Raw genomic sequence first — 23,496 nt, forward strand, 5'->3', positions numbered from 1 at the left:
AGGAGTCACAGTATACGGTACAGTAGGGACTTGGGTTGCATTCTTTTTGTGTTTATCTTTTTTTTCTTCTTTTGTGCTGCATATTATTAATGCCAGAAAAGTCATAAGCAAAAGTCCCCCGGCGCCTTGCCATTCACGGAGCAATGGAGTATTTTTGTTTCTTTCAATTTGCGCAATTGACATATGCACGTCTCTAGGTTTCATTGCTACTCATCTGCCGAAAGAAAAAGTACAAAACCAAAGGAAAAAAAAACCCGCGCCCACAATTGAACAATGAAGCAAAAGTCCCTCTTGGTGTGGGAAAAGAAAGCAACACCGATCGGAGTAACGTCCGTGAACCCTGTTTGCGGGTTCGGATTGGCGGGTAGGCAGTCAAGCAAGCATATTGGCCCACCAAAAGAGTTCCGCATCTTTGATTTTTGCGAAGCAATTCCCTCGGGTTTCTAGGCTAATACCGAAGCGGAAGATGGCAGGTGGCATCGCGTTACAGATTTGTCCAAACATGGATTGAATGTGCTTGTGTGGGAGAAGAAAAGAAAAGTGATGGAAAACATTGGATCGAGGCAATTTTTCCCGGTACCTACGATGCGTCGAGACGAATCACGTTCAATATCTCTCTCCGCCCCCTTCCTTTGGTACGTACCTTACCCAAAGGTATTTCATCACATCTTTTAGGGTACTCCCCCCCCTTCCCACAAAAAAAAAAAAAAAAAGAGTTCATCTCCCAGTACGAACAAACCAAACAAAGCCAGAGGATTGACAGCCGCACGTACTGTACCGGCAAGATAAAAAATCCATTCATTCCTTATGCCAGCCCCCCTTGAATCCTGTCTCGTACCCAAGCGAGCCAAGATGGGCTGGAAAATCCAACCGTCCCATTGGATCGCCCATTCTGGTCATCACCTCGTGGCGACCAGCGAATAGTTTGGATGTTTTTTTTTTTTTTTTTTTGTTTTTTTGTATGTGTGTTTCTCCATCCGTCTCAATCTGTCAACCTATCCAATCGTGGGAGTTTTTTTTCGGGGTAAGTTGGAGCAGGTTGGAGCAGCATTATGGTAAGCCATGTCTCGAAATGCACTTACTGTACGTGCTTGTGTACCTTGGAAAAGGTTGACCCCAATTTTCGTCTGTCGCGTCCCACAATCTCGGGAGGGGGGGAGAAATAAAAGGCACTGTAAAGGAAGAAAGAAACACAATAAAACCGCTGTAAGAAAGATGGGATTCCAAATCGGATTACAGTATGGGTGCCATGGTTCTACCAAGCAAAGCATGACAAAGTGACATGGGCCGAACACATGGCGAAGCATGGATCATAGGACAAGGGCGCGCGAGTGAATGCAACCCAAGGGATGAGCGACGCGGGCCAAGGCCAAGTTTTTTTTGTTTCTCTTCCCCGCTACCTCTCTTTTCCAATCTTTTGTTCACTTTCGTCAAAACTTTGCAACCTACTTGGCCATGCTGCTGGCCAATGCCAGGTGATCCTGTACCACCAGTACGGGTGTGATTGGCCTCGATTTGGCCAGGTTTTGAAATGGAGTGTGGTTGAATGCATGCTGTGCAACAGCTCCAATAGGGATATATAGCCGGTGCAACTTGACTTATTCAGGGTTTCGGATCCAGGGCCATAATGATCAATCAGATATTTGATAACATTCGTTTTACAGTACGTAGCTGCAGCACTGTACAGTAATCTCTCAGCACCGTATCGGGCAGTATTTTTTTTTTTTTTTTTTTTTTTTTTTGGATGTCTGCCATCTTTTTTTTCTCTTCATTTTTCACTTGGCATACAGCCCTCTTTCTCCCTTGCTTTACCGGTAGGTACTTACCGTAGGTATCCAGTTTCCAAGGTACTGTATCATCCAATCTTAGCAGTGCCCAATAGTACCTTTTGGTGGCACCGCGGGCTTTTTGGCTGACCCACGCCTGTCCTCACCGTACATCTATACTGTTCAAATGACCCACACCATCTGGTAGGTAGGTAGGTACTTCGGAATGCCGGCAGCAACATGACATCGACATTCAAAAATCATCATTGTCCATCATCCATACTCCATGCCAAGAACTGGGTGAAAGGCAAAAGCAAGAAGCAGGGTAGTTCCCGGTAGATTTCTTTTTTCTCTCCTTTTTTTATTTATTTAATTTTTATCTATCATTTGTTCATCATTTTCCTTTTCGTCTCTTTCTCGTGTTGTGTACAGTACACGACCAAGAATGCCAGGTGAACAAAGAGCAGGGCCACCACAGGCTTGGTGCCCGCTTTGCCCGCCGGTCCCGTTCCATTGATCCGCTGGGTGGGCTTGCAAAAGACGAGTCTAGATGCCTTTCCTTCCCGGGCATGTTGCGACTTTTGGCCGGCCGCCCTTGGTGCTGTCGGGCCGAGTGGGAAAAGATTCGCCAAGTAATTTACGTGCGACTCGGGTTTATTTTTTTTATTTCCCTTTTCTTTCTTTTTTTTTTTTTTTTTTCTGGAGAAAATCAAATTCGTCGCCTTGTCCCTCTGCATGGGTAGAAAGGGGGGAAATGGAAGGGAGGGGAGGGAGGGAGGGGACGGGCACTAGGTAAAACTGTAGATACGCGGGTATCACTCCGATGACCTTTTGCAGCTGGCAGCTCTCTTGCAGAACAAAATCTCTCTTTTTTTTTTTTCTTTGTTTTTGTGGTGGTGGCGATGACATGACATGACATGACATGGCACAAACGGGGACGCCATCGGTCATCGGTCATCGGCTTTGGCATTTCCCCGCTGACGTTTTACATTTCCAGGGAGCACACCCGTCGCCACGAACTGGGCACAACTCAAACCTCAGCTACGGTATTTTCTGGCACGGGGAATCTTGTAACACGGCAGCAGGGCCGGGCATGGAAGGCTTGGGAAGGAAGGGTAACTTCTTAGAAACAAACAGCCCACCAAAAATCCCCCCTACCTTAGCTACCTAGCCAGCCCCAAATTTCACAGGCCCCCTTGCAAAAGAGAGTGAGAGAGACAAAAGATTCGTTCATCGGTTCTCGCTATTCCGAGCGCGCCCGTCGCCGCGGCCAGGGGACGAAATCAGTAAAGCTTCCATCAAATGTGTTTTTTTATTTTTTTTTATTGCGCCATTCAATCAAAACGTGGGAAATGGGTCCTACCCCCTTCAATTAGAAACCTTTCCAAGACGCTAATTTACAGGTAAAATCAAGACCCCCAACTCAAGCCAACCCCAGTTTGCTAGGAACTATAAACCGCGTGTCTCACGGCCCCCAAATTTCCCTTTGGACGAGGGGCGGAGATGGAATGTGACCCGGTGTAATTTTAGACGTTCGAAAAGAGCTGGTGGAATGTTCGGCACCGGGCCCCTGTTTTATTTTTTTTTTTTTTAACTACGCAAGTCCCTATAACGTACCGTAGATAAGGTAAGGGTATAATCTAACAAAGCCCTGATTAGGCTACACGGGCACTAATATGATGATTGTTTAAAGCTTTAAAGAAATGTAGGGGTAGGTATACTGGACTGTAATAATTGTCACTCGTGAAATTACAGTAAGCTTTCGGCTGATTAGGAGCTGGTACCATGTGGTACGACAATTGTTACCGGTTTTGTCTTGGGCCCTTGTTGTTCTTTTCTTCTTTATTTTATTGTTTTCTTTTTCTTTCTCTTATCACTTCCCTGTCTAAACTTTTTTTTTTTTTTGCTACTTACTACGTACTGTTAGGTCCTTTGTTTTAAGGATGGACCCCAAAAAAAGACGTTTTATTCTAGTCTAAAGACGGGAAGATCAGTGGTGGTTTGTTTTCCCTTTGGTTCATAGCGACCCAGTCATGAAGCCTGTCTTCCCCGGGTTTAGAGCTAGCATCCATACTAACCACTATTCCTCCCTTCTGGGCCCGGACTAGCGGCCGGCAAGTGTTTAGAGAGAAAGAAAGAAAGAATAAAGATCACATCATTATCAGCCCAGCCGTTGTTTGAAGGCGAAATAAGAAAATTATAGAATAAGAAATGAAATGAAATGCATGGCAACTAATTCCCCGGCAAACCACTCCGGCGGCTGACATCCCGAAGCACCTTTCTACAGATGAACCTTCCGCTCGAGGTTAGCTAAGGTGGGTAGGTTGGTAGATGGTAGAGTAAGGTAGGTACCTCCCTCGACTTTGAGATTGAATTGAGTCATCCATCCATTGACTTGCTGAGACCAAGATCTGACCTGCAGTCGCCCATACGCACGTGACCGTATCTCTACTATTGACGTGTACCATCTTACTCGTTCGTCCACTCTGTTTCTCCCACAAGCCGTGGCCAACCTACAAACAAGTTTAGTGAATTGTCTCTACACTACAGACACTGATAACCGTAGCTACATCCTTATCCTAGTCGAAACAGATATCCATGTCACCTATCTATTTCCAGCACTCGTACTTCGTATTTTTATTTTTTATTTTTTTTAACTCTTGGCCAACCTAGCCTCATTTTACATCTCGTACAATGGGCCAGTAGAACAGCAAGACTTTTACGCAAAGACTTCCCGCCGGTAATCCACTGCCAAGTCAAAAGTGCTGCAAGTCCCTCCGGTAGATTAAAAAAAAAGGTTAAAAAAAAAAAAGAGAGAGAGAGGATGATCTACCTACCACGTACAGATACTCTCCTAAGATAGTGCCGGCAAGGCATTGTCGATCAGTTTAGCTAGCGTTGAACCTTCATCCTCCTTCCCCCCTCCTCCATTCTTTCTCCTCTTCCCCGTCCTTTTGTGCTTTTCTTCTTTTGTCTTTGTCCTTCTTTTCCCCTACGCCCCCAATGACCACCCCCCCTTGTGAACACTACCTACCTTATCTTGTGAGTTGTGTCTCGGTAATGGAAGATTCGAGTCTCCAGTCAAGGATGGAGTTTTTCCCCAGTATACATCAGCCAGGGACAAAGAAAAAGAAGAGAAAAAAAAAAAAAAAGACTTTCAAAAGAGTCAACATTAATCACGAGAGTTCCCGTAGTCTCATCCAATGTGCATAGCACCAGAATGTCAAGAGCCTTGTTCTCGAAGATTAAAGACATAGAAACTCTAATTGTTTACTTTGCCTCGTCTGACAGTGAGGCAAGAGCGGGGAGATTGAGGAGGAGCTCGGAAAAACACATACACGCAGTTGCATACTGTACCTACTGTATGTACATAGGGGGCCCGGGGATTAGCCATTGTCGTCACAAAAAAACAAAAGACACAACAATGAATCAACCACCCCCCCCCTGAACAAAAAACAAAAAACGCACACCTCTACTGTAATGGGTGAGCGCCCCGTGGTATGTCTCTTTCTGGGCGTGATTTTATTATTATTATTACCGGTATGATGTTTTGACTTTTGTCTAGGGGGGGAAGGACAGAAGGCTCGACGTGCATCTAGCATTCCTTCACTCACTCGCCCGCTCACCCATCCACCCCCCCTCGTGTCACTTACTCACCCTCCCGGAATTTTGGCCAGCCAGCCCAATGTTAACCCAATCCGGGGTGTTTTTTTTTTTTTCTTTTTTTTTTTTTTTTTTTTCGTCCTCTTTCTCATTCTCTTCCTCCTCTATCTGTACAGTATGGTTCTCTCTCTTTCTCCCTCCCTCTTACCCCCCTCCTTTCACCGCTTGCCGGCCGGGGGCGGTCGCCTACCCTCTCTACTATACTAGGGGGGGCTATGCTCCATCGGGGCTAAAGCCGGGCGAAGAAGCAACAACCTAAGCGCCACCGGGGGGAAACACGCAGTACCGAATCACATCCAAGTAAACAATTATGATCACCAAAAAAAAAAAAAGATGCGCGCTCTCGTTTCCCGGCAGGCAAAACTGCTTCAGCGCCGTGGTTTTTTTTTTTTTTTTTTTTCACATGGGTTTCATGTATCAAAATAAAAAGAATCAATGAACAAAAGATCCCCGTAGTCTGTAGACAGGCCAAAGAAACAAACACTGTAGAAACTACATTCCAACAAAAAATAAATAAAAGCAAACCAGCAACATAACGGGGAAAAAAAAAGATTTAGCGCGGACAAGCCGGAAGACTCGCCGAATCAATGCTCAAAGGCTGAAGGTGGCGCAAGGGGGTGGGTGCTCTTGAGGGTGGGTGGCGGCGAAATATGACACGTTCTTTTCTCTCGGCCCTCCCACCGCCATTGTGATTGCAAACTCATCATCTGTGCGTTGCGCGCGCGCACTGCGCTGCGCTGCGCTGCGTTTTTGTTCAGGGTCTGGAATGCAGGATCCGTCACCACCTCTTCACCGAGTTGGCGAGACTAGGATGAGATCCCCTAGTGCCTTTCATCATAGCTTCGCTGTCTGCTCCTGTCTTGTCCTGTCCTGTCCATGTCTGCGCTCCTTCGGAATGTGGGAATTCCATCCTAAAACCGGCTCGCTCTGGGGAGACATCACCTGCTTCAACTACCTACCGTATTACCGTGCCCTCATTTGTCGTCGACACACTAACAACCAGACCAGCGCCAGCGAACCATCGACGGTCCGCTGTCGAAAAATCCAAGTCTGGAGAATCTAGGGTAGATAGATCACCGCCAGCTCAGGCTGGTCCCGTAGCAGCTGCTGCTTTTGCGTCACTAACATTGTACGTATTGTGGATGGCAGCAAGCTACAACCGCACCGACTTTCGCGCCGACTAAGAACTATCTTTGTTTGCATTGTATGAGGCTTGTTTAGTCCATGCCAGTACCTGTCACTCTAAATTAATCATCTCAATACCAGCAAACTATGGCTGGCCTCGCAAGACCTTGATGCAAACTTGCCATCTTCCCCGCACCGTAGCCATTCAACGGCCGGTTGATCTGAGGAGCCGTCGCGTGGAAGGACGAAAAAGAAAAGAAAAAGAACAAGAATAAAACATAAGAAAGACCGTCTCCAGTGTGAACTACATGTACGAGTGAGTCCCAAGGAAACTTTTTGTGCCGTGCGTGCAATGATGGGGAAAACGTCTAAAACAGCCCATAACCCTTTTCTACAACAACGCCGCCAAGGAAAGAAAAAAGAACTAGGAAATATTCATGCAGGTATTCGCGATAAAGGTAAGTCACCGTGAGACGGATCGGAAGATCTCGCTCGGGTATCAAGAATCAAGCTGTCCTACCAGCGTCGGTTACCTCCCATGGGCAGGTCGTTGGCACCACGGCCACCTAAAGAAACAAAGACAAGTCAGCGGGTGATCTTGCTATAAAAATGCTCGCCACTTCACTTGGGGGGTATGGATCGCAACTTACCACCGCCATGGTGGCGACCGCCGCGGCCGCGGTATCCGCCGTACCTACCGCCGCCACCGCCGCCGCCGTACCTAGCCATCTCTGCAAGGCGAGGGTCGATCTCTTGCTTGGCCTCTTGGAGGACTCCAAGAAGATCACGAGCCTGCTTAGAGTCTGTGGAGGGAAATCAATGTCAGTAAAGTTGGCCACACAGTGGACCAAGATTATCCGGGGCTGGGAGTAGGAAGGAGGAAGGCTTACTCTCAGTGGTGAAGAAGGTAATTGCAGTTCCCTTCGCACCAGCACGGCCTGTTCGACCAATACGGTGGATGTAGTCCTCCGAGTTGTTAGGGTAATCATAGTTGAGCACATGAGTAATGTTGCGCACGTCTTTGTAAGTAGCAAACACAGGTTAGCAGACAGAAAAAAGAATGTGTGTAGCAACGCTCCAGCATGAGCCGTGAGGGAACATATGTGGCAATAAGTATGTTCTCTGCTGGCATCCATTGGTACTTTTTCTCCTGGCAGGTGGGCTATCCGTTGCGGAAGTGATTGCCGGGCATTGTGTCCACGGTTCTCTGCGAGTCCTCAGGCTTGGGGAAATCTTGGAGACAGCTTGATCAACAGTGTCAAGAAATGCCAGTTCTACACTCGTGCCATGAATTACGAAGAGGCACAAGAACAGAACTACGAGCGAAGCAGGCACTAAGACTTTGACATCTTCTGCCTCGCCACGGACCCAAGACTCCGCTCTCTGAGACCCGAGAGTCACCAGAGTTCAGACAAATTCGCGCAATCGAGAGAGCCCCTAGACATAAAGAGTAAAGCACAGCAGAAATATGCTGGATGTCGTCGCCTTGACCATAAGAGTCTTGATGCGGGGAGTTGGCCCTGCGGGGAGGGGATGAGGTGTTTAGGTTGAGATACATACCAATACCACGCGACGCAACGTCGGTGGCGACCATGATGGGGCTCTTGCCCGTCTTGAACTGGTCGAGGACCCAGTCACGCTCGTTCTGCTGCTTGTCGCCGTGAATTGCTAGGAATTGGAGAAAACGTTAGCCATATGTTCACTGTGTGGGAAAAGAGGGAGGGCATTCGCGGTAAGCCCATGAACGTGTCGGGGGAGCTTACAAAGCGCGGGCCAGCCATCCTGTCGCAGGAACCGGGTGATTTCGTCCGCAACACGCTTTGTACCAACGAAGATAAGGATCTTGTTCTTGCTGTCCTTTCCATCCATAACCTTCTCCATGTGCCTGATCATGCGGTCACGCTTCTCCGACTCTGAAACGACCTCCACAATCTGGGTGATACGGTGGTTTGCCGAAAGATCCAACGAACCAATGTTGACCTGGATAAAGTCTTGCAGGAAGTCAGTAGCCATGTTGCGGACCTCCTTGGGCCAAGTGGCCGACCACATCAGAGTTTGACGATCAGGTCGGATCTGGCCAATGATCTTGCGGATCTGGGGCTCGAAACCCATGTCAAGCATGCGATCAGCCTCGTCGAGGACGAGGTATGTGACACGGCGCAGGTTGGTCTTGCCGGACTCGAGCATGTCAATCAGACGACCGGGGGTTGCAATGCAGACCTCGACGCCACGAGACAAGTCGCGGATTTGGGGGCCCTTGGGCACACCACCGTAGACGCACGTGTTTCTAATGCGCGACGACTTTCCGAACTTGCTGATTTCAGCCTGAATCTGCACGGCGAGTTCTCGGGTCGGGGCCAGGATCAGGACGATGGGTCCGTCACCGGGGGCCAGGAGCGGCTGAGCGTTGATGTGCACAATGGCGGGAAGACAATACGTAAGGGTCTTGCCCGATCCCGTCTCGGCGATACCAACGACATCACGACCACTCAAAGCCATGGGCCAGCCCTGAGACTGAATGGCAGTCGGTGCAGGGAAGCCCTGAGCCTTGACCTCGTCCATCACGTAGCGCGGGAAACCAGCCTCGTCGAAAGTCTCAACCGGCTTTGGCACGTCGCTACCCTGCACAGCCATAGAATGTTCGCGACGGAACTTGTCAACCTCCGCCTGCGACCTGTTGGTGACATCGGGGTGCTCCTTGTAGAAGTGCTTCTCGAACTTGGGGAGAGCGTTGATATCTAGGATTCACAAAAGTCAGCACCATCATCCAGGAAGCCAAAGCAGTAAAAACTTACCCCAGTCCTGCTTTTGCAGACCGGCGCCTAGGTTAGACATGCGGTCACCACCACCTCCAAAGCCGCCGCCGCCGCCACCGCCGTAACCACCACCTCCATAGCCGCCGCCGCCGCCGCCGCCGCTGTATCGGAGAGTAAAGTTAGCCAGCTGAATTCAATCCATACTCATAGCCCATTCCGAAGGGTTGCATTTCAGCAGCCGCAAATGTTTACTATAGAGCGACGGCTGAAGACACCTCTAATCGATAGCCTTTTAGGCAAGAAAATTGACATACCCGTAGGAGCCGTGTCCGTTCGAGTAACCACCGTCGCGGCCACCACCGTAACCGCCACCGTTCCGGCCGCCGTAGCCACCGCCGCCGTAAGACATCTCGACTAGATTTCTGATGATACGGTCGGGTTGTTGATGGCGCTTAACAAGCAAGTCAAGCGGAAACGCGTCGGTCGGTAGATTTTTCGTGTGGTCGGGGACAAAAACAAAGCGAAATGAGAAGAAAAAAGATTAAAAGAGAGTATTAGGCTCGTCCGACAGATTGTTCGAGACGAATAAATGAAATTCGCAAAAAAAAGTGTCGTCAATTCCCAGGTACCAAGGTTCTTAGACAGGATGCGTCTATGATGGTATCAGTTGAGGGAACGAAATTGACAAGATTGTGATGGAGGGGAGGAACAAGAGGCAGGCAAATGTCAAGAAAACTTTTTTTTTTTTGTTTGGGAAGGCGATTGTCAGGTTCCTATCGCTATCAAGGTCCACAATCCACTTGAACTGGCCAGTCACGGTCGCCTACTTGTGTGGGGTTCTCCTGCCTTTGTCGCCTCAGCGCAAAACGCGTTCAAATGCGTGCTTTAACTGTGGGTCTGACTGTTCGTTATTTTTTTTTTTTTTTTGGGTGCTGAACCCTTTGCAATTGCAAGGCTCACAGGTGGCACCCTGTCCGTACCTCTCTCTCTCTTGACATTTTAATGACAATTTGTTTCTATTTTCCACTCGAAAACGTGCTGCGCCACCTGCTGTAATTCTTTTTCAAGCGACCGGAAACATCTCCCAGAATGCAATCTCCATCTTTGTACCAAGTCAGTCAGCGGTTCTCTAAAATTATGCAGTGAGAATTTAGAGTCCGGGGGAGTAGCGATCACCACTAACCTTGGTGGCATGCTTAAAAACTTCCACAAGCTCGTTGATTCTGGACGGCGACTGGAGCATCGCATGGCGTTCCAACAATTCTGTAGACTCGCCAAGTCATTGTTAGCCCATCTTTTGTCTGCCCTGCCAATCATCCCGAGAAATAAATAGGGAAAAAATATTCTGCAACTTACCGGAGCCTGTCTTGACGGCCTGCACATAGTCATCGGCGACGTAGTTCTGGATCCAGGTCCAGTAAGGGCTTCCGTCCCTCTTGGATTTCGGGTCTGCGTGGAGGTGTTTTGCGATGGCACCGTAACCCAACAGGCAGGGCGCAAGAGCCATTTGCAGGGCCACATAGTCTGAAGACTGTCCCACATCCAAGACGTATCTAGTAACTCGTCATTAGTTTAACGACTCAGAGCGTCGACTTTTGTATAATAGAGGGGAAATCACCTGCTATACGCCGTGCAAGCTGTTGGATCAACACACATCAGTCTGGCTCAAATTTGTCTCGCAGTTTATGAAGACAAGCTTCACTCACCAACATGCTCTTCAGTTTGTTCCATCTCCTCCTTTGTCAGCCCGAAGCCCTTGCAGTAGTCAAGATGTAACTGCGTCTCTCTATCAATATGCAACACTATGGCTGCCGCCTGCCAGTGGTGATAGTTGTCAGAGTCAGGACCACGATTGTGTAGAGGACTTCGCGTTCCCACCAGAGAGAGAGAGAGAGAGAAAACCCCCACTTACAGCAGAGATGTCTGCTAGGTTCTTTGACTTGTACGAAGCAAGAGCGTTTGCCCTTGCAAACTGTATCAGGTAGAGATAATCCTGAACGAGATATGATTTGAACGACGACAGCGGCAAGGTTCCGTCACCAAGGCCCATGACGAACGGGTGCTTGATATAGCGCTCCCAAATTGGCGCAACGTCAGGTCGTTCTAGGACATATTCGATAAAGTTGCCCCTAGTTCATATCAAAGTGTGAAGCACATCAGCTGAAGGATACCAAAATCCCCCAAGGACATCCAGGTTAAACAAAGACTTACGGCGCAAACGGACGTATAGACAGTGAATGAAAGTGTCCCAGCGGACCGTTACCCTGTCCAAATCCAGGGGCTGCCTTCAATGCCGCCTGAACATATCTGCAAGCCGCCTTGACTGACCTCGGTACATCCATACCGGTGGATAGGTTCGCCGCGATGGCAGCTTACAAGTGGTTCCACATTAGCTAAATCCCGTACACTCATTCACCAGACTACCGAAACACGAGTAAACTCACAGGCCAGTGTGCATCCGGTTCCGTGCGTGTTCTTGGAATCTTGGAACTCGGACTCGATCCTAAAGACCTGCCCATCGGGACCAACGAGCACGTCCACCATGATCTGGCGCTCTTCTGGCTTCTCGGCGACGCTGTAGTCCTGACGCAGGGCCGAGTGGCCTCCCTTGACCAGAACCCACTGTGGTCCCAGGCTGAGCAAGTTGCGGCCAATGGTTTCAAGGTCCATTACGCTCTTGATAGCCGGTTGCTCAAACCCTGCAGTGGTCAAAAGCAGGCTTGCCTCTGGGATGTTGGGGGTGAGCACAGTGGTTAATGGTATTAGGTGTTTAACGAGCTCGGTGACAGCCTCCACTGGGAGGAGCTTCGCGCCTGTCGTTGCAACCATGACCTGTTTTGGGTGGCCGTCAGTAGACGGGCTTGACTTATTTTATGTTATATTGGGGAGGTAATAAGGAAGAGGATACTAACAGGATCAACAACGAGCTTCCCGTCAAAGTTTCGGCTTGTCAGCGCCTCAGCAAGCTCTTTAATCGTCTCCGCAATGGCCATCATTCCTATATAGTGATGCAAAATGAGGTAGAATTATCAGCCCCATTTTAGTATATCCCTTTGTCCAGAAGATCTTGTAGGCGGAAGAACATACCCGTCTTGATCACATCGACACCAACATCGTCGAAGCACAAGTCTATCTGCTTGCGCACAAACTTGGATGGCACATGATGCACATCAAAGACACCTTGGGTATTCTGCGCCGTAAGGGCAGTCCTAAAAAGAACAAAAAAACACTCGCAAGTCAGAGTTAAGTCCCTGAGCTTGTCCACCACAGAATATAGTGGCGAAGACAAGTAGAAGAAACATCAAACTCACGTCGCTGTCATGGCATAACATCCATGTGCAGCCAGCGTCTTTTGGTCTGCCTCGAGGCCTCTAACGAGAGTATTAAGTAGTTAGCTTTGACTGGCGTGTTACTCTTCCCCTCTGCCGCTGGACCGAGCATAGCAGGATGCTAGCTAGGGGGGAACAAGAGGGATGAACAGATTAATATAATTGGGCATCACAAACGCTCCACCAGAACTATCAGACCCAGCAACGACCAATACTCTTTTCCGTGCCATTCTTGAAGTCTAAAAAAAGAAAAAGAAAAAAAAAACAGTTGTGCTGTGGTTGCTCTTGCTATTGTTGTGGTTGAGGGAATTTAACGACATCCCATATTGACTTATCAAAGCCGTCATAGGCGCGGGTTACATCGGGATATTTTTCTCGGTGGGGTTACGCAGGTGCTGATCTACTGCCAAACTACCCAACCAAGTATTACAGTACCAAGAGTGCCTAAAGTACCTAAGGTACCTACCTACTTACCTTTGGAGTGTCTGACTTCTGGGCAAGTTTGTGTGACTAAACCACCCAAACAATAAGAACACCACACAAATCACCTGGATTATTTGCCGTAAACATCTTACGGCAATTTTCAAGTATAGTCAAAAATGGTCTCTTATCAAATCGTACATTTCAGCAACCACCCAAGACACAGTCGTATTGCGCCTATTCACTATCAACACGCCCGCTTGTAAAGACCAGAGAAAAAAGCCATGCAAAACCACACCAGCCCCCCATAACCACCTGTTATTCTACGTTTATCCCATCCCATTGCCCCCCCCCCNAAAAAAAAAAAAAAAAAAAAAAAAAAACCAGTACAAGGTATATGGTAGGAGACAAGGAGCAAACATAACAGCAGTCATCCTCTCACCAGAGAAAAAAAACAATGATGGACAAAAAGCACCCAAACATCAAATATAAAAACACAATCAAATAGTCTGCCACCGGTAAACACCCGGATCCTAATGCCTGTAAATGCCAATATTTCTCTTTTTTCCCCCACAAGTTTCCAAGAGTAGAGCATGAACCAACCCGTCCGATATATAGGTAGCGACCAGGAGAAGAGGGGAAAAAAAAGGAGTCCCAATATAATAATTAGACAGTGTCAACCAGTGAGCGAGCTCTTCACTGCCCGGCTGGTACAGAAGGGTCACTAACGCTCCTTTGCCTCTCTGTTCTTTGTTCATCGCCCGAGCTTCCCTCGACACTATCGTCATCGTCCTCGTCGTCCTCTTCTTCATCTTCGTCATCTTCGATTGTATCATCACCACCCTTGTCCTCGTCTGGCTCGTCCTCTTCAAACACAACCCTCCTCAGCACGTCCTTGTCGAACAGGTCAACCACGGCGCGGGCCTGCAGCTTATAGTGATGATTCTCAAGCAATGACATGACCTTGAGAAAAAGTCGCGGCTGCCGGAAACCCGGTGCTTTCTTCTGATACCTGAGCTGGTGCAGAGATTGCATCGACTTTTTCCACAGAACCACATTACCGAGCTCCATGACCAACTCCAGAATGCGTTGGTTCGTTGGGTCTGGATCAAGTTCCACCCTGGCTTCTTGCTCCGCCTCACTGCCGATCGCGCTCATCAACGACTCGGAACGAGGCCGTGTTGCAATGACTGGGGGTTCTGCTGCCAAAGTCTTTTGGGTACTGAGGAGGACGATCGAAGTAGGCTTCTCGTGCTGCCAGGGCTTTACAGAAAAGAACTTGGTCAGGTCCTTCGGGAGGCAGAATCCCAAAGATGCACCCATCGCGTTTGTGTTGGATATCCAGCCCTGCTCTGAAAGTATCTCAAGGCCATGGATTGACCTCGAAATTAGCCCCAGGACAAAAAAGGCAGTTCCCCTCAGGCTCATGACTTCATGTTCTTGAGCGATCCTCACGATGTCTTGGACGACGTCGCAGCTTTCGAGAAAAGGGGCACCCAACTCCATGGATCCGACGTTGCCGACGGCCCACAAACAGCCCTTGACCTTGATCATGAGCTCTGCATCGTCAGACAGCATTCCGTAGTCGTGGATCGTTGATACAAACTCGTTGAAGTGACCCTTGTCTGCCAGGAGCTTGCACCCTTCTCGAGTTCGGGTCAATTCGCGATAGAAATGCGGCGGAATGTGAGCATCTGAGTAGGCATCAGGCTCACCCAGCACACTCATCCGCCCTGTTTGGTCGTCTGCGTTCTCCAAAAAGGCGCGACCGAGGCTCGCCTCGATGAGAGCTACGTATGAGTCGTTGCGGCCGAGGAACCAGTCGTCCATCTCATTGCTGATATAGTCGAGACCATCGAGATAGTGATAGCCAATAGAGCTCGACAGAAAGCGCAGCAACAGAGGAGCGCCAATTTCTCCAAGATGGTCAAGTGCCGGCCGACACTCAACTAGGTACTCCAGGTGTTCCTTGGTGTTACATGCCTTCTCTAAAATCTTTACAGCGGTCGAACATACTTCCACATCGGGGTCGTACAGCTGCGTTACCAACAGTTGGATGGCCCACTTGGAATCCTGCATAGGCTGCGAGAGTTGCTGCGAGTAGATTGCTGAAGACTTGGGCGGCGCCGTGTACTGCCGGAGAATATTTGTGGCGTGGATCCTCGTGTCTTTGCTTCCTGCAGTCAACGCCTTGGAAAGCATCACTCGCGGATGTCCCTGGAGGCTGTAGTCCAGATTTGACAGTAGCAGCTTGATGAGGTCTGGCCTTTGGTTCAGAGAAATGATGTGGTACATCATGTTAAAAATACGCCACCGGTCTAACATCTGAAGCCCCTTGGGGTCGCCACTCAAGACACCAAGCATTGTGATGTAGCCCCCACGTAGGGTGTTTGACAAGCTCTCCTTGGAGAAGACGATAAATTGAGCAGATATCCCGCTGGCAGGGTCGCATTGCGCCAAGCACTCGGCGATTTGCCTCAAAAGTTTACTGTCCATTAGGTAGCGGACACCCTCGGGGGTTTGCAGGAGAGTATGCATCAAAGCGCAGCCGGTTCTAATATATCTTTGTGTGTTCCTTGTATTTGGAACATCCGAGAACTTGTACTTGAACGGGCGGTAAAAGTTGACCACGCGCTTGACGAACTTGGAGGCTTTGAGGGCTTCTTCCAGCCGTTTTCCACTTGTCAGAGGACCTTCTATGATCTTCAAGACAATGTCCCATCTCCACTTATTGTAGTTGCTGTGGCTGAGCACTGCCGACTCGATAAGGAGTTGTCGAAACGATGCGTCGTCGAGATTGGTGGCCGCACTTCCTCTTGGCTGATCCTCGGCAGCCAGAGCCAAGTCCATGTTGGTTGGTACAGACGATGACCAGGTTGTTGGAGATGATCGATGGAGTGTTTTACTTATACTGCTGATCTGATATACGATGCCCGTTGCGATAAAACGGTCTTCCTCCCCGAATCGCGTCGCTGCCGTGAAAAGTTCTGGAAGTAATTGCAGCTCGCTGCTCCATTCAAGCGGGAGCAGGCGGCTCGAGAGCCTCAGTACTTCCCCTATCAGTAGTGTGGCTTTCCGCTTGAGCGTCGCATTCTCGGCATCCTTTATGAGGCGTAGTAATGCCGTCAAAAGTCCGTTTTTAACAAAGACTGCCAGCAGCAATGCAGTGTAGTGCTCCACAAAATTCTGCTCGCCAGAATCATCTTCGACATAACCAGCAGCTGTCCCCTTAGCAGGAGCCGAATTCAAGTTGGCGACTCTCCCGTAAGTAGTCAGCCGTCGTCCGGCCAGAAAGGAGCTCGCCCACGCTGGTGACTTGATGCGCAAGAGTGAGTACAGGAGCTCGACAACCGACTCGCGTATTGGTTCACATGGCAAGAGTAGGCTCCCAATCAAAGACTTGACGGCGCGGAAGTCATACATTGAAAGGGCCAACAATCCGGACCAGCTCTTGATTGCAGTGGCAATAGCTTTCGAGTTCTGTCTCAAGATCTTCTCGTTCGACACGTACTGGTCGGTAAATACTGTAAAGAGAATCTCGAGGGAGTAGCCAGGCCTCAGATATTTGCGTTTGTGTGGCGAATCGAGCAAGTAGAGCATCACATTCGCCAAGCTTTCCGGGGCCTTGTAGGAACCATCACTCATGGCCTCGGAGAGAGATGATATGCCTCCACAACTGATCAAAAGCCGGGGGTCCTTGACTAGAATCTCTGCCAGGGTCTCGATGCATATCGAACGAAGCTTGTCCTCGGGCTGATCTGCGACCGAGACGATCGTTCGAACAATGGCCCTCGAAATCTCGCACACGCCGTTCTTAACATCCAAGAATGCGCGGACAAATTTGAGCGCCTGTTCGCGCTCCAGGTCTGCTTTGCGATCTTTGACCAGGGAGCTAATGACGAGAGCAAAAATAGAACATAGTCAGCAAGGTGTCTAAATTCGACAGTCTGGTCCGAATGTCCAACTCACTGTACAACAATATAATCCGTATTGAGGGTGCGTATCTTCTTGAGTGAGGACACATCCGATATCGCATATCTCATCATTCTATAACCAGCGGCAACCACTTCCCTGCTGTCGCTGAGAAGCATGGCCTGCATCCTGACTCCGAACACCGACCATACCAGATCATATTTTAGTGCAGGATGCCTCTTGAAAAGATCCACCAGGTTGTTTGCGCGAGCCACATAATAGGCTGGGTTCATGCCGTCAACCTCGAGGGACTGTAGAATCTCGGCCAATGCAAAGGTGGGTGACTCGGTCGGCTCGTCAAAGTCTGATCCGGCTCCGCTTCTCGACGGGCTTCGTGGTGAGCGCAGCCCGGAGCTGCTCTGGAAGAAGACGTCGGGTCGTTGCCTGCTGGGAGTCAGTGGTCCAGTACGCGTCTGCTCCGCCTCGGCAATCTTTTCGTGAAGGTCCCTGATCCTCTGGTTGGAGGCCTTGAGCTCGGCCTCCACCCTCAGGCGTTGGTCTCGTGCTTGTTTCGCCTTCTTGCTGTTCAGGGCTTCCAGCATGTTCTCGCTGCCCTCCTTGATCTTGACCTCCCTTTTGAGCGCCTCTTTCAGCGCCGCCAGGGTCTTCTCGTTCCATGCGTCTCCATCTTCGTCCAACCTATCCAGCCTAGTGGAGTCTGCGATGCCGTACGCATCGACCCTAGAGGCTATGCGCGATATCCCAGCTTGGCTGCGCAGCTCCGAGCTGAAGCTTCCCGGAGCCTGTGGAGGGTTCAAGGAGGAGCCGCGCGGGGCAAAGCTGCCAAGGGCTGACGGAGCGAGGTTGCTCCTATAGCTGGCGCCACCGCCGTTAGGGGCGGCTTGGGGCGGTTGGAGGGCATCGCGTTCGAGACTCGGCCGGGACGGATTGGCGTTCGCCTGGGAGGCTTGGGAGATGAAGGATTTCGGGTTGTTGGTGGGAGTGGCAGAAGCAGAAGTGCCTAACATAGGCGATGGCCCAGCCATCTGTCCTCCGCACAATTCCCCCGAAGGGCAACCATCCGAGGGATTCTATGACATGCAGTCAGGGTTTTAAAGCGCGTAGCAAGCCTTTGAGGCTTTGCAAACAGCAAGCTTAATAGTCCTGCGCGGTGTGTACGAGTTGTTTGTGTCTGCCTTATGCCCAACCAACCTGGATGCTCCCCCGTGGGTACAGACAGATTCGAGTCGTCGATGTCGCTTGAATGCGGACCGCTATGATGTTGTAATTTTTTCGTCTCAATTGGCGCAGTGAGTAGTCTTGGTCGCAGCGCGCGTAGTCTTGAAAAGGATAGATCGCAATTAAAATCGGAGGTTTGGGTAATGAGACGCGGCGAGCGACTCTAGTCTGGACTTTGCGCTTTGAAGTTGGCAAACACAGGGCGGGTTGGCTGTGGTTAAACCACATACAAGCAACCAACAAAACCTATCGATTTGCGGTTTGCGGTACAGATTAGGTAAAGCGGGGGGTGTTGCCAGAAGGCCTTGTCTGGCTGTATCCTTGGGCCTCAGCTGCTTATTCGTTAGGGACCAATTCAATTCTGACCGCTGACATTGGGCGGGTAACCTCGATTGATTGGCGTGCCAACGTGTAAGCTTTTCTTTCTTTATTTGTTACCTACCTTACTTTGCATGGCTGGCTGCATGAGGATCCAGTTCCAACGCGTTAATCAACCAGGCAGGAAGCGATTTGATACGGATTATAGATACGCAGTATATATTCTCGTCGAGCACCTTATGGCTGTAACATACATAATATGCTATTTAATGGTAAGAAACTTGGTAAAAAGCAGCAGCAGTAACAGCAACATTACTAGATATGGCCACATGATACCAAACTTTTCAACAGTGGTAAAAGCCTCGTCAAATGCCCGGTTAACAATTCCGAATCTATTCAGTGGGTACTCGCGCTTCCATAGGTACTTTATACCATTACAAGAAGCATCGTCATACTATAATTTTGGCGAAACTGAAAAGCGCAGCATATGCTGCTGGTTGCTCCAGATTTGCACGACTCCCCACATACGAAGATCCCGCTGTTTCCCTTGGACTGCTTGCGCATGCTGCTGCTGCTACCTTTACTTCTCCACCATCAGTACCACGTTCGTAGTACTCGTGCTGGTATTTGCGTTGTTATTTCTCTTTTTCCTTGCTATGCCTGCGTGTTATCTTTGTATTGCCTTGGTTTTACGAAATAAGTTTACAACAAGGATTATCCAGAATTTGAATATTCTCGTTCAAGATAGAGGCTTCGCGATTAGCTGGCTTCAGGTATACCTCAGCTCGGCCTCCGAAAACGGACACCCAAACACAGTGCCGACCTAACTTGGGTGGAGGGGACTTGCATATCTCCAGCTCCAGCTCGGGGCTAATACCAGCCCACGACTTCCGGCTTTTCCCCCCACTCCGTGAGCGATGCAGATAAGGAACCGCGCCTTCTCCATTAGCGGTGGTCGTCAACCAGCCGGGACCCCGCGCGGTCCCTCAATGCGGGTTGGAAATGATCGAACCACTTGAACCATTAATGAGGGCTAAGCTAAAAAGCCATGGGCTGACTTTGCTACTACCACCTCCAATGGGCCACAGTTTCATTGTACGGCTCATCCAATTAAGTAGTGAGATTGTGGACGAAACAACAGATCCTGGGCTGGATCATTTATTACTCGATAACTTTTCGCGTCTCTCTTTGAGATCATGTGCAACTGGGTAGCTGCATAGTGTTTTGTCCTCAGTATTTAAATAGATAAAGAACAAGAAAGAAGAAGAAAAAAATAGACAGAAAAACGATATCTCTCTTTTTCTCATTTTTGTACATCATTTTTTGAGAGTTTTAGCAAACATTTTGATTAACCGAGGATATATATTCGAGGTGCGTAGGTAGTGACCCGTTTCACCATCTGCCACATCTAACGTCGTGCATCCACCTTCACTCATAATTTACTTTAGTTAACTTCAGTCCAGACAACAGCCCCCCTTCCATTCAACAGTTTCAAGGTAGCCTCATACTTCGTCAACTCAAGTAATTTTATTTTCGCCACTATGCCTTCACTCTCCGCAGCCCGGTACGGCAAGGACAATGTCCGCGTCTACAAGGTTCACAGAAATGCAGAGACGGGACAGCAGAGCGTCACAGAAATGACTGTATGCTGTCTGTTGGAGGGCGAAATCGACACCTCGTGAGCAGCCCACATACCCTGGGCCTTTTTTTTTCAAAGCAAACTACCTACCCACCAACGTCTCATCCATAGGCGTGCTGACCAGGTGTGAGCAACAGCTACACAAAGGCCGACAACAGCGTGGTCGTGGCCACCGACTCCATCAAAAACACCATCTACATCAAGGCCCGGGAAAACCCCGTGAACCCCCCAGAGCTCTACGCCTCGATCCTGGGCCAGCACTTTATCGACAAGTACCCTCACATCCACACGGCCCACGTCGACGTGATCGTGCACCGCTGGACCCGCATGACCATCGACGGCCAGCCGCACCCGCACTCCTTCTTCCGGGACGGCCAGGAGACCCGCACCGTCGGTGCCGTGGTTCGCCGTGGCGCCGGCCTCACCATCCGGAGCGGCATCTCGGGCCTGTCGGTGCTTAAGAGCACGGGCTCGGCCTTCCACGGCTTTGTGCGTGACGAATTCACCACCCTCCCTGAGACGTGGGACCGCATCCTCTCGACCGACGTCGACTGCGGCTGGTCGTGGAAGTCGTTCCCGGACGTCGAGGCCGTCAAGGCCATCGTTCCCAAGTTCGACCAGGCCTGGGAGGATGCCAGGTCCATCACCATGAAGACTTTTGCTACTGATGACAGCGCCTCGGTCCAAGCCACCATGTACAAGATGTGTGAGCAGATCCTCGAGGCTGCACCCGAGGTCGAGAAGACGGACTACTCGCTGCCAAACAAGCACTACTTTGAAATCGGTAAGTTGCACAGTTTTGTCTGTTGACCTGCTAGGCGTTAAGAGGCATATGAGTCTTCGTACTGACAGTGTCATTTATTTCTGAACGTAGACCTCAGTTGGCACAAGGGCCTGGCAAACACGGGCAAGGATGCCGAGGTTTATGCGCCCCAGTCGGGGCCCAATGGCCTCATCAAGTGCGAGGTTAGCCGTTGAAGGTAGCATCCTGCGTATTGTATTGTTTTTGTTGGTTTAAGGTTACCCATCCAAAGTCGAAGCTTCTTGGGTAATTCTCCGGATATATCGTGGTCCTGCTCATATGTTATTGGACATGAAGAGAGGCTAGCATATAGAACAGCTTGGTAGAGGATTGAGCTGCCATGAGTGACAAATACAAACAGTATGGTCTCTAAAGTCCCCCTAAACTATTTAGTATATCCCATTGAGTCCATTCCAACTTCCGTAGGCTAAGACAAGCCCCTAACCTCCATTGGCACTGCGAGATAGCGAGATCCTTGGGTTCTTAGCTCGAGACAAATGACCTCTGCGCCGAAAAAGTGGAATGTTTACAGATTTACAGTCGACTAGTTGTTCGAGTGAGCCCCGATGCCATAGAATGGAAACATATTACTCTAAACGTCAGCGCTTGTTGCCGTCAGTTACCGTTTCGGAAACCGCACACCATGTAGACCTCAATATTTCGTAGATAAAATACAGTTTATGGCAAGTAAAAAAAACAAGGTATGATACATATCCGGCTCAACGGTTGTTACCATATGTCAAGCCTTGGTGTCTTATCTTCATCCGGTCAGCCAGGCCTCCGAACCCAACCGAGCCTCTTATAACCTGTTCATATCGGCAGCGCGAATGGCCTTGACAGCCTCCTCCCACCCGGGCCTGCCGACGGCCTTGTCACCAAACCTCACTATGTTCCTCTTGTACGGGTGGGCCTCGCCCTCAAACGCCTTGAGCCTGGCCAACCTCTTGTCCCTGAGCCTGTTCTTGGGCAGCATGCCGCTGACGGCCTTCCTCAGGACCTCGGAGCCGCCAAACTTGTCCATCAGGACGTCCATGGTGACCGACTTGAGCGAGCCGGGCCGCGTGTTGTGGCGGTAGTAGGTCTTGCGGTACTTCTTCATGCCCGTCGTGTACAGGGCCGCGCAGTTGGTCACGACCACGTAGTCACCGCAGTCGGTCGAAGGGTCCCAGATCGGCTTGTGCTTGCCCATCAGGATCGTGGCAATGCGCGAGGCTAAGCGGCCCAGCGAAGGCGGCGTCACGGCCTCGGGCGGCGACTTGATGGTGCTGAGGGCTTGGTGAGGCGCCGAGGCTGAGATGTGGTGCCATGCGCGCGAGTAGGCGAGCCGGGTCTGGAGGACGTGAGGGCAGTCTAGTGATTAGTCGAGTCTGTCCCGTGGTTGCAATCCCATCTTCCCGAACTCTTCACCAGTAGTGGTAACGTCCATTCTTCATTCTTGCGACAGTATACATACCAGGCCGACTGTTTGTGACATTTTGACGATTGCCCAGCGTCCCTGGGTGCTCTAGGTGCTGGAGCCGTTTGCCTCCTCCTCCCAAAAAAAAAAAAAAAAAAAAGGAAAAAAGCTGAGCTCGCGACCTCTCTGCACACCTTGGCAAGTTTAAGAGACTTGTTGCCACTTTGTTGGTTGTCGCTTTTAAGGAACTAATCAATCAATGGCACATCACTTTCCATGCCTTAGAGATCTCTTGCCTTAGCTGCGTACCTTACCAGACGCGCTCGGAAAATCTTGGAGCTTATCGCTTGATAACCCGGCCCCTGCAAAATGGCCGGATCAACCCTAACCCTCTCGCGCTGCAGGAACTGAGCGTAAGAGCCCCCTGCCCCCACCATGCGGCCCGATCATCGGTACATGCGCTCATATCATCAACTTGGGGATTTTCTTGATGAGCTCATGTCGGAAGAACCGGACATACTGCAACATATCGAAACGTACAAAGCAAAAGGTATAGACGATGGCCTTTAGGTCCAGGCTCTATATGCAAGATAATATCTTGCTTGAATTAGTTTAAATGTTATACAGTACTTAACCCGTGATTACTGTATTAAATTGTCGGCACTGCAATGTTGCGTTTTGCCCCTCATTAGATTTGTATAGAACCTTCGCGGCGATTAGAAATCCGCGTCACATCAGTACTCGTTAAAGCATACCAAGAACAACATTTCATCCACTTTGAGCAAGGAATTCTTCTCTTTCCTGCCTACCTACCTTACCCTTTTCTCGTTTTCATCCAAGACAAGCAAAAACAAATTACCACTCTGCAGGAGCTACTACACACCAAGCTATCGTCCGAGTTTCGTCTCATCTTTCCGGTCCAAGCCGCTTTCAAAGACTTTTCTTCTTATAGCTGCAGATACACGAATTCCTGATCGTCACTTCAAAATCTTTCTTTTTCACTTGTTGTTTTAGCTGCGCAACAGCCCATAGTGCTGAGATATCTCTGGCCAATATTTGCAAAAAAAAAAAAAAAAAAAAAAAAAAAAAAAAAAAAAAAAAAAAAACTACCGGCTTTCGGGTCGGTATTTG

The 23,496-nt window shown here is 49.6% G+C and overlaps 5 protein-coding genes across 5 annotated transcripts; 1 reads left to right on the forward strand and 4 right to left on the reverse strand.

The window, feature by feature from the left end:
* Positions 1-6,138: 6,138 nt before the first annotated feature.
* On the reverse strand, positions 6,139-9,719 carry PgNI_09431 (uncharacterized protein; the record flags this gene model as incomplete). Its single annotated transcript, XM_031129415.1, has 8 exons — positions 6,139-7,120; positions 7,205-7,357; positions 7,445-7,573; positions 7,923-7,991; positions 8,115-8,222; positions 8,318-9,292; positions 9,350-9,471; positions 9,625-9,719. 8 exons carry the CDS (start codon positions 9,717-9,719, stop codon positions 7,071-7,073), a joined length of 1,701 nt encoding a protein of 566 aa, XP_030978359.1. The 3' UTR covers positions 6,139-7,070.
* A 380-nt stretch (positions 9,720-10,099) lies between these two features.
* On the reverse strand, positions 10,100-12,892 carry PgNI_09432 (uncharacterized protein). The gene is made up of 12 exons (XM_031129416.1): positions 12,817-12,892; positions 12,622-12,681; positions 12,398-12,519; positions 12,223-12,308; positions 11,755-12,142; positions 11,522-11,681; positions 11,223-11,439; positions 11,017-11,125; positions 10,929-10,947; positions 10,667-10,863; positions 10,494-10,573; positions 10,100-10,412 (listed from the first exon to the last, which is right to left on the reverse strand). The coding sequence occupies exons 1-12, from the start codon at positions 12,867-12,869 to the stop codon at positions 10,374-10,376; spliced, it is 1,530 nt and encodes a 509-aa protein (XP_030978362.1). The 5' UTR covers positions 12,870-12,892; the 3' UTR covers positions 10,100-10,373.
* An 863-nt stretch (positions 12,893-13,755) lies between these two features.
* On the reverse strand, positions 13,756-18,017 carry PgNI_09433 (uncharacterized protein; the record flags this gene model as incomplete). Its single annotated transcript, XM_031129417.1, has 2 exons — positions 13,756-16,951; positions 17,029-18,017. The coding sequence occupies 2 exons, from the start codon at positions 18,015-18,017 to the stop codon at positions 13,756-13,758; spliced, it is 4,185 nt and encodes a 1,394-aa protein (XP_030978361.1).
* Positions 18,018-20,069: 2,052 nt separating this feature from the next.
* Positions 20,070-21,145, forward strand: PgNI_09434 (uncharacterized protein; the record flags this gene model as incomplete). The annotated part of the gene is made up of 3 exons (XM_031129418.1): positions 20,070-20,206; positions 20,305-20,951; positions 21,042-21,145. The coding sequence occupies 3 exons, from the start codon at positions 20,070-20,072 to the stop codon at positions 21,143-21,145; spliced, it is 888 nt and encodes a 295-aa protein (XP_030978366.1).
* Positions 21,146-21,572: 427 nt separating this feature from the next.
* On the reverse strand, positions 21,573-22,584 carry PgNI_09435 (uncharacterized protein). Its single transcript, XM_031129419.1, has 2 exons — positions 22,423-22,584; positions 21,573-22,299 (listed from the first exon to the last, which is right to left on the reverse strand). Exons 1-2 carry the CDS (start codon positions 22,441-22,443, stop codon positions 21,769-21,771), a joined length of 552 nt encoding a protein of 183 aa, XP_030978364.1. The 5' UTR covers positions 22,444-22,584; the 3' UTR covers positions 21,573-21,768.
* Positions 22,585-23,496: the final 912 nt, after the last annotated feature.

Source organism: Pyricularia grisea (genome assembly GCF_004355905.1).
Source record: "Pyricularia grisea strain NI907 chromosome Unknown Pyricularia_grisea_NI907_Scaffold_7, whole genome shotgun sequence".
Classification (NCBI taxonomy): Eukaryota; Fungi; Ascomycota; class Sordariomycetes; order Magnaporthales; family Pyriculariaceae; genus Pyricularia; species Pyricularia grisea.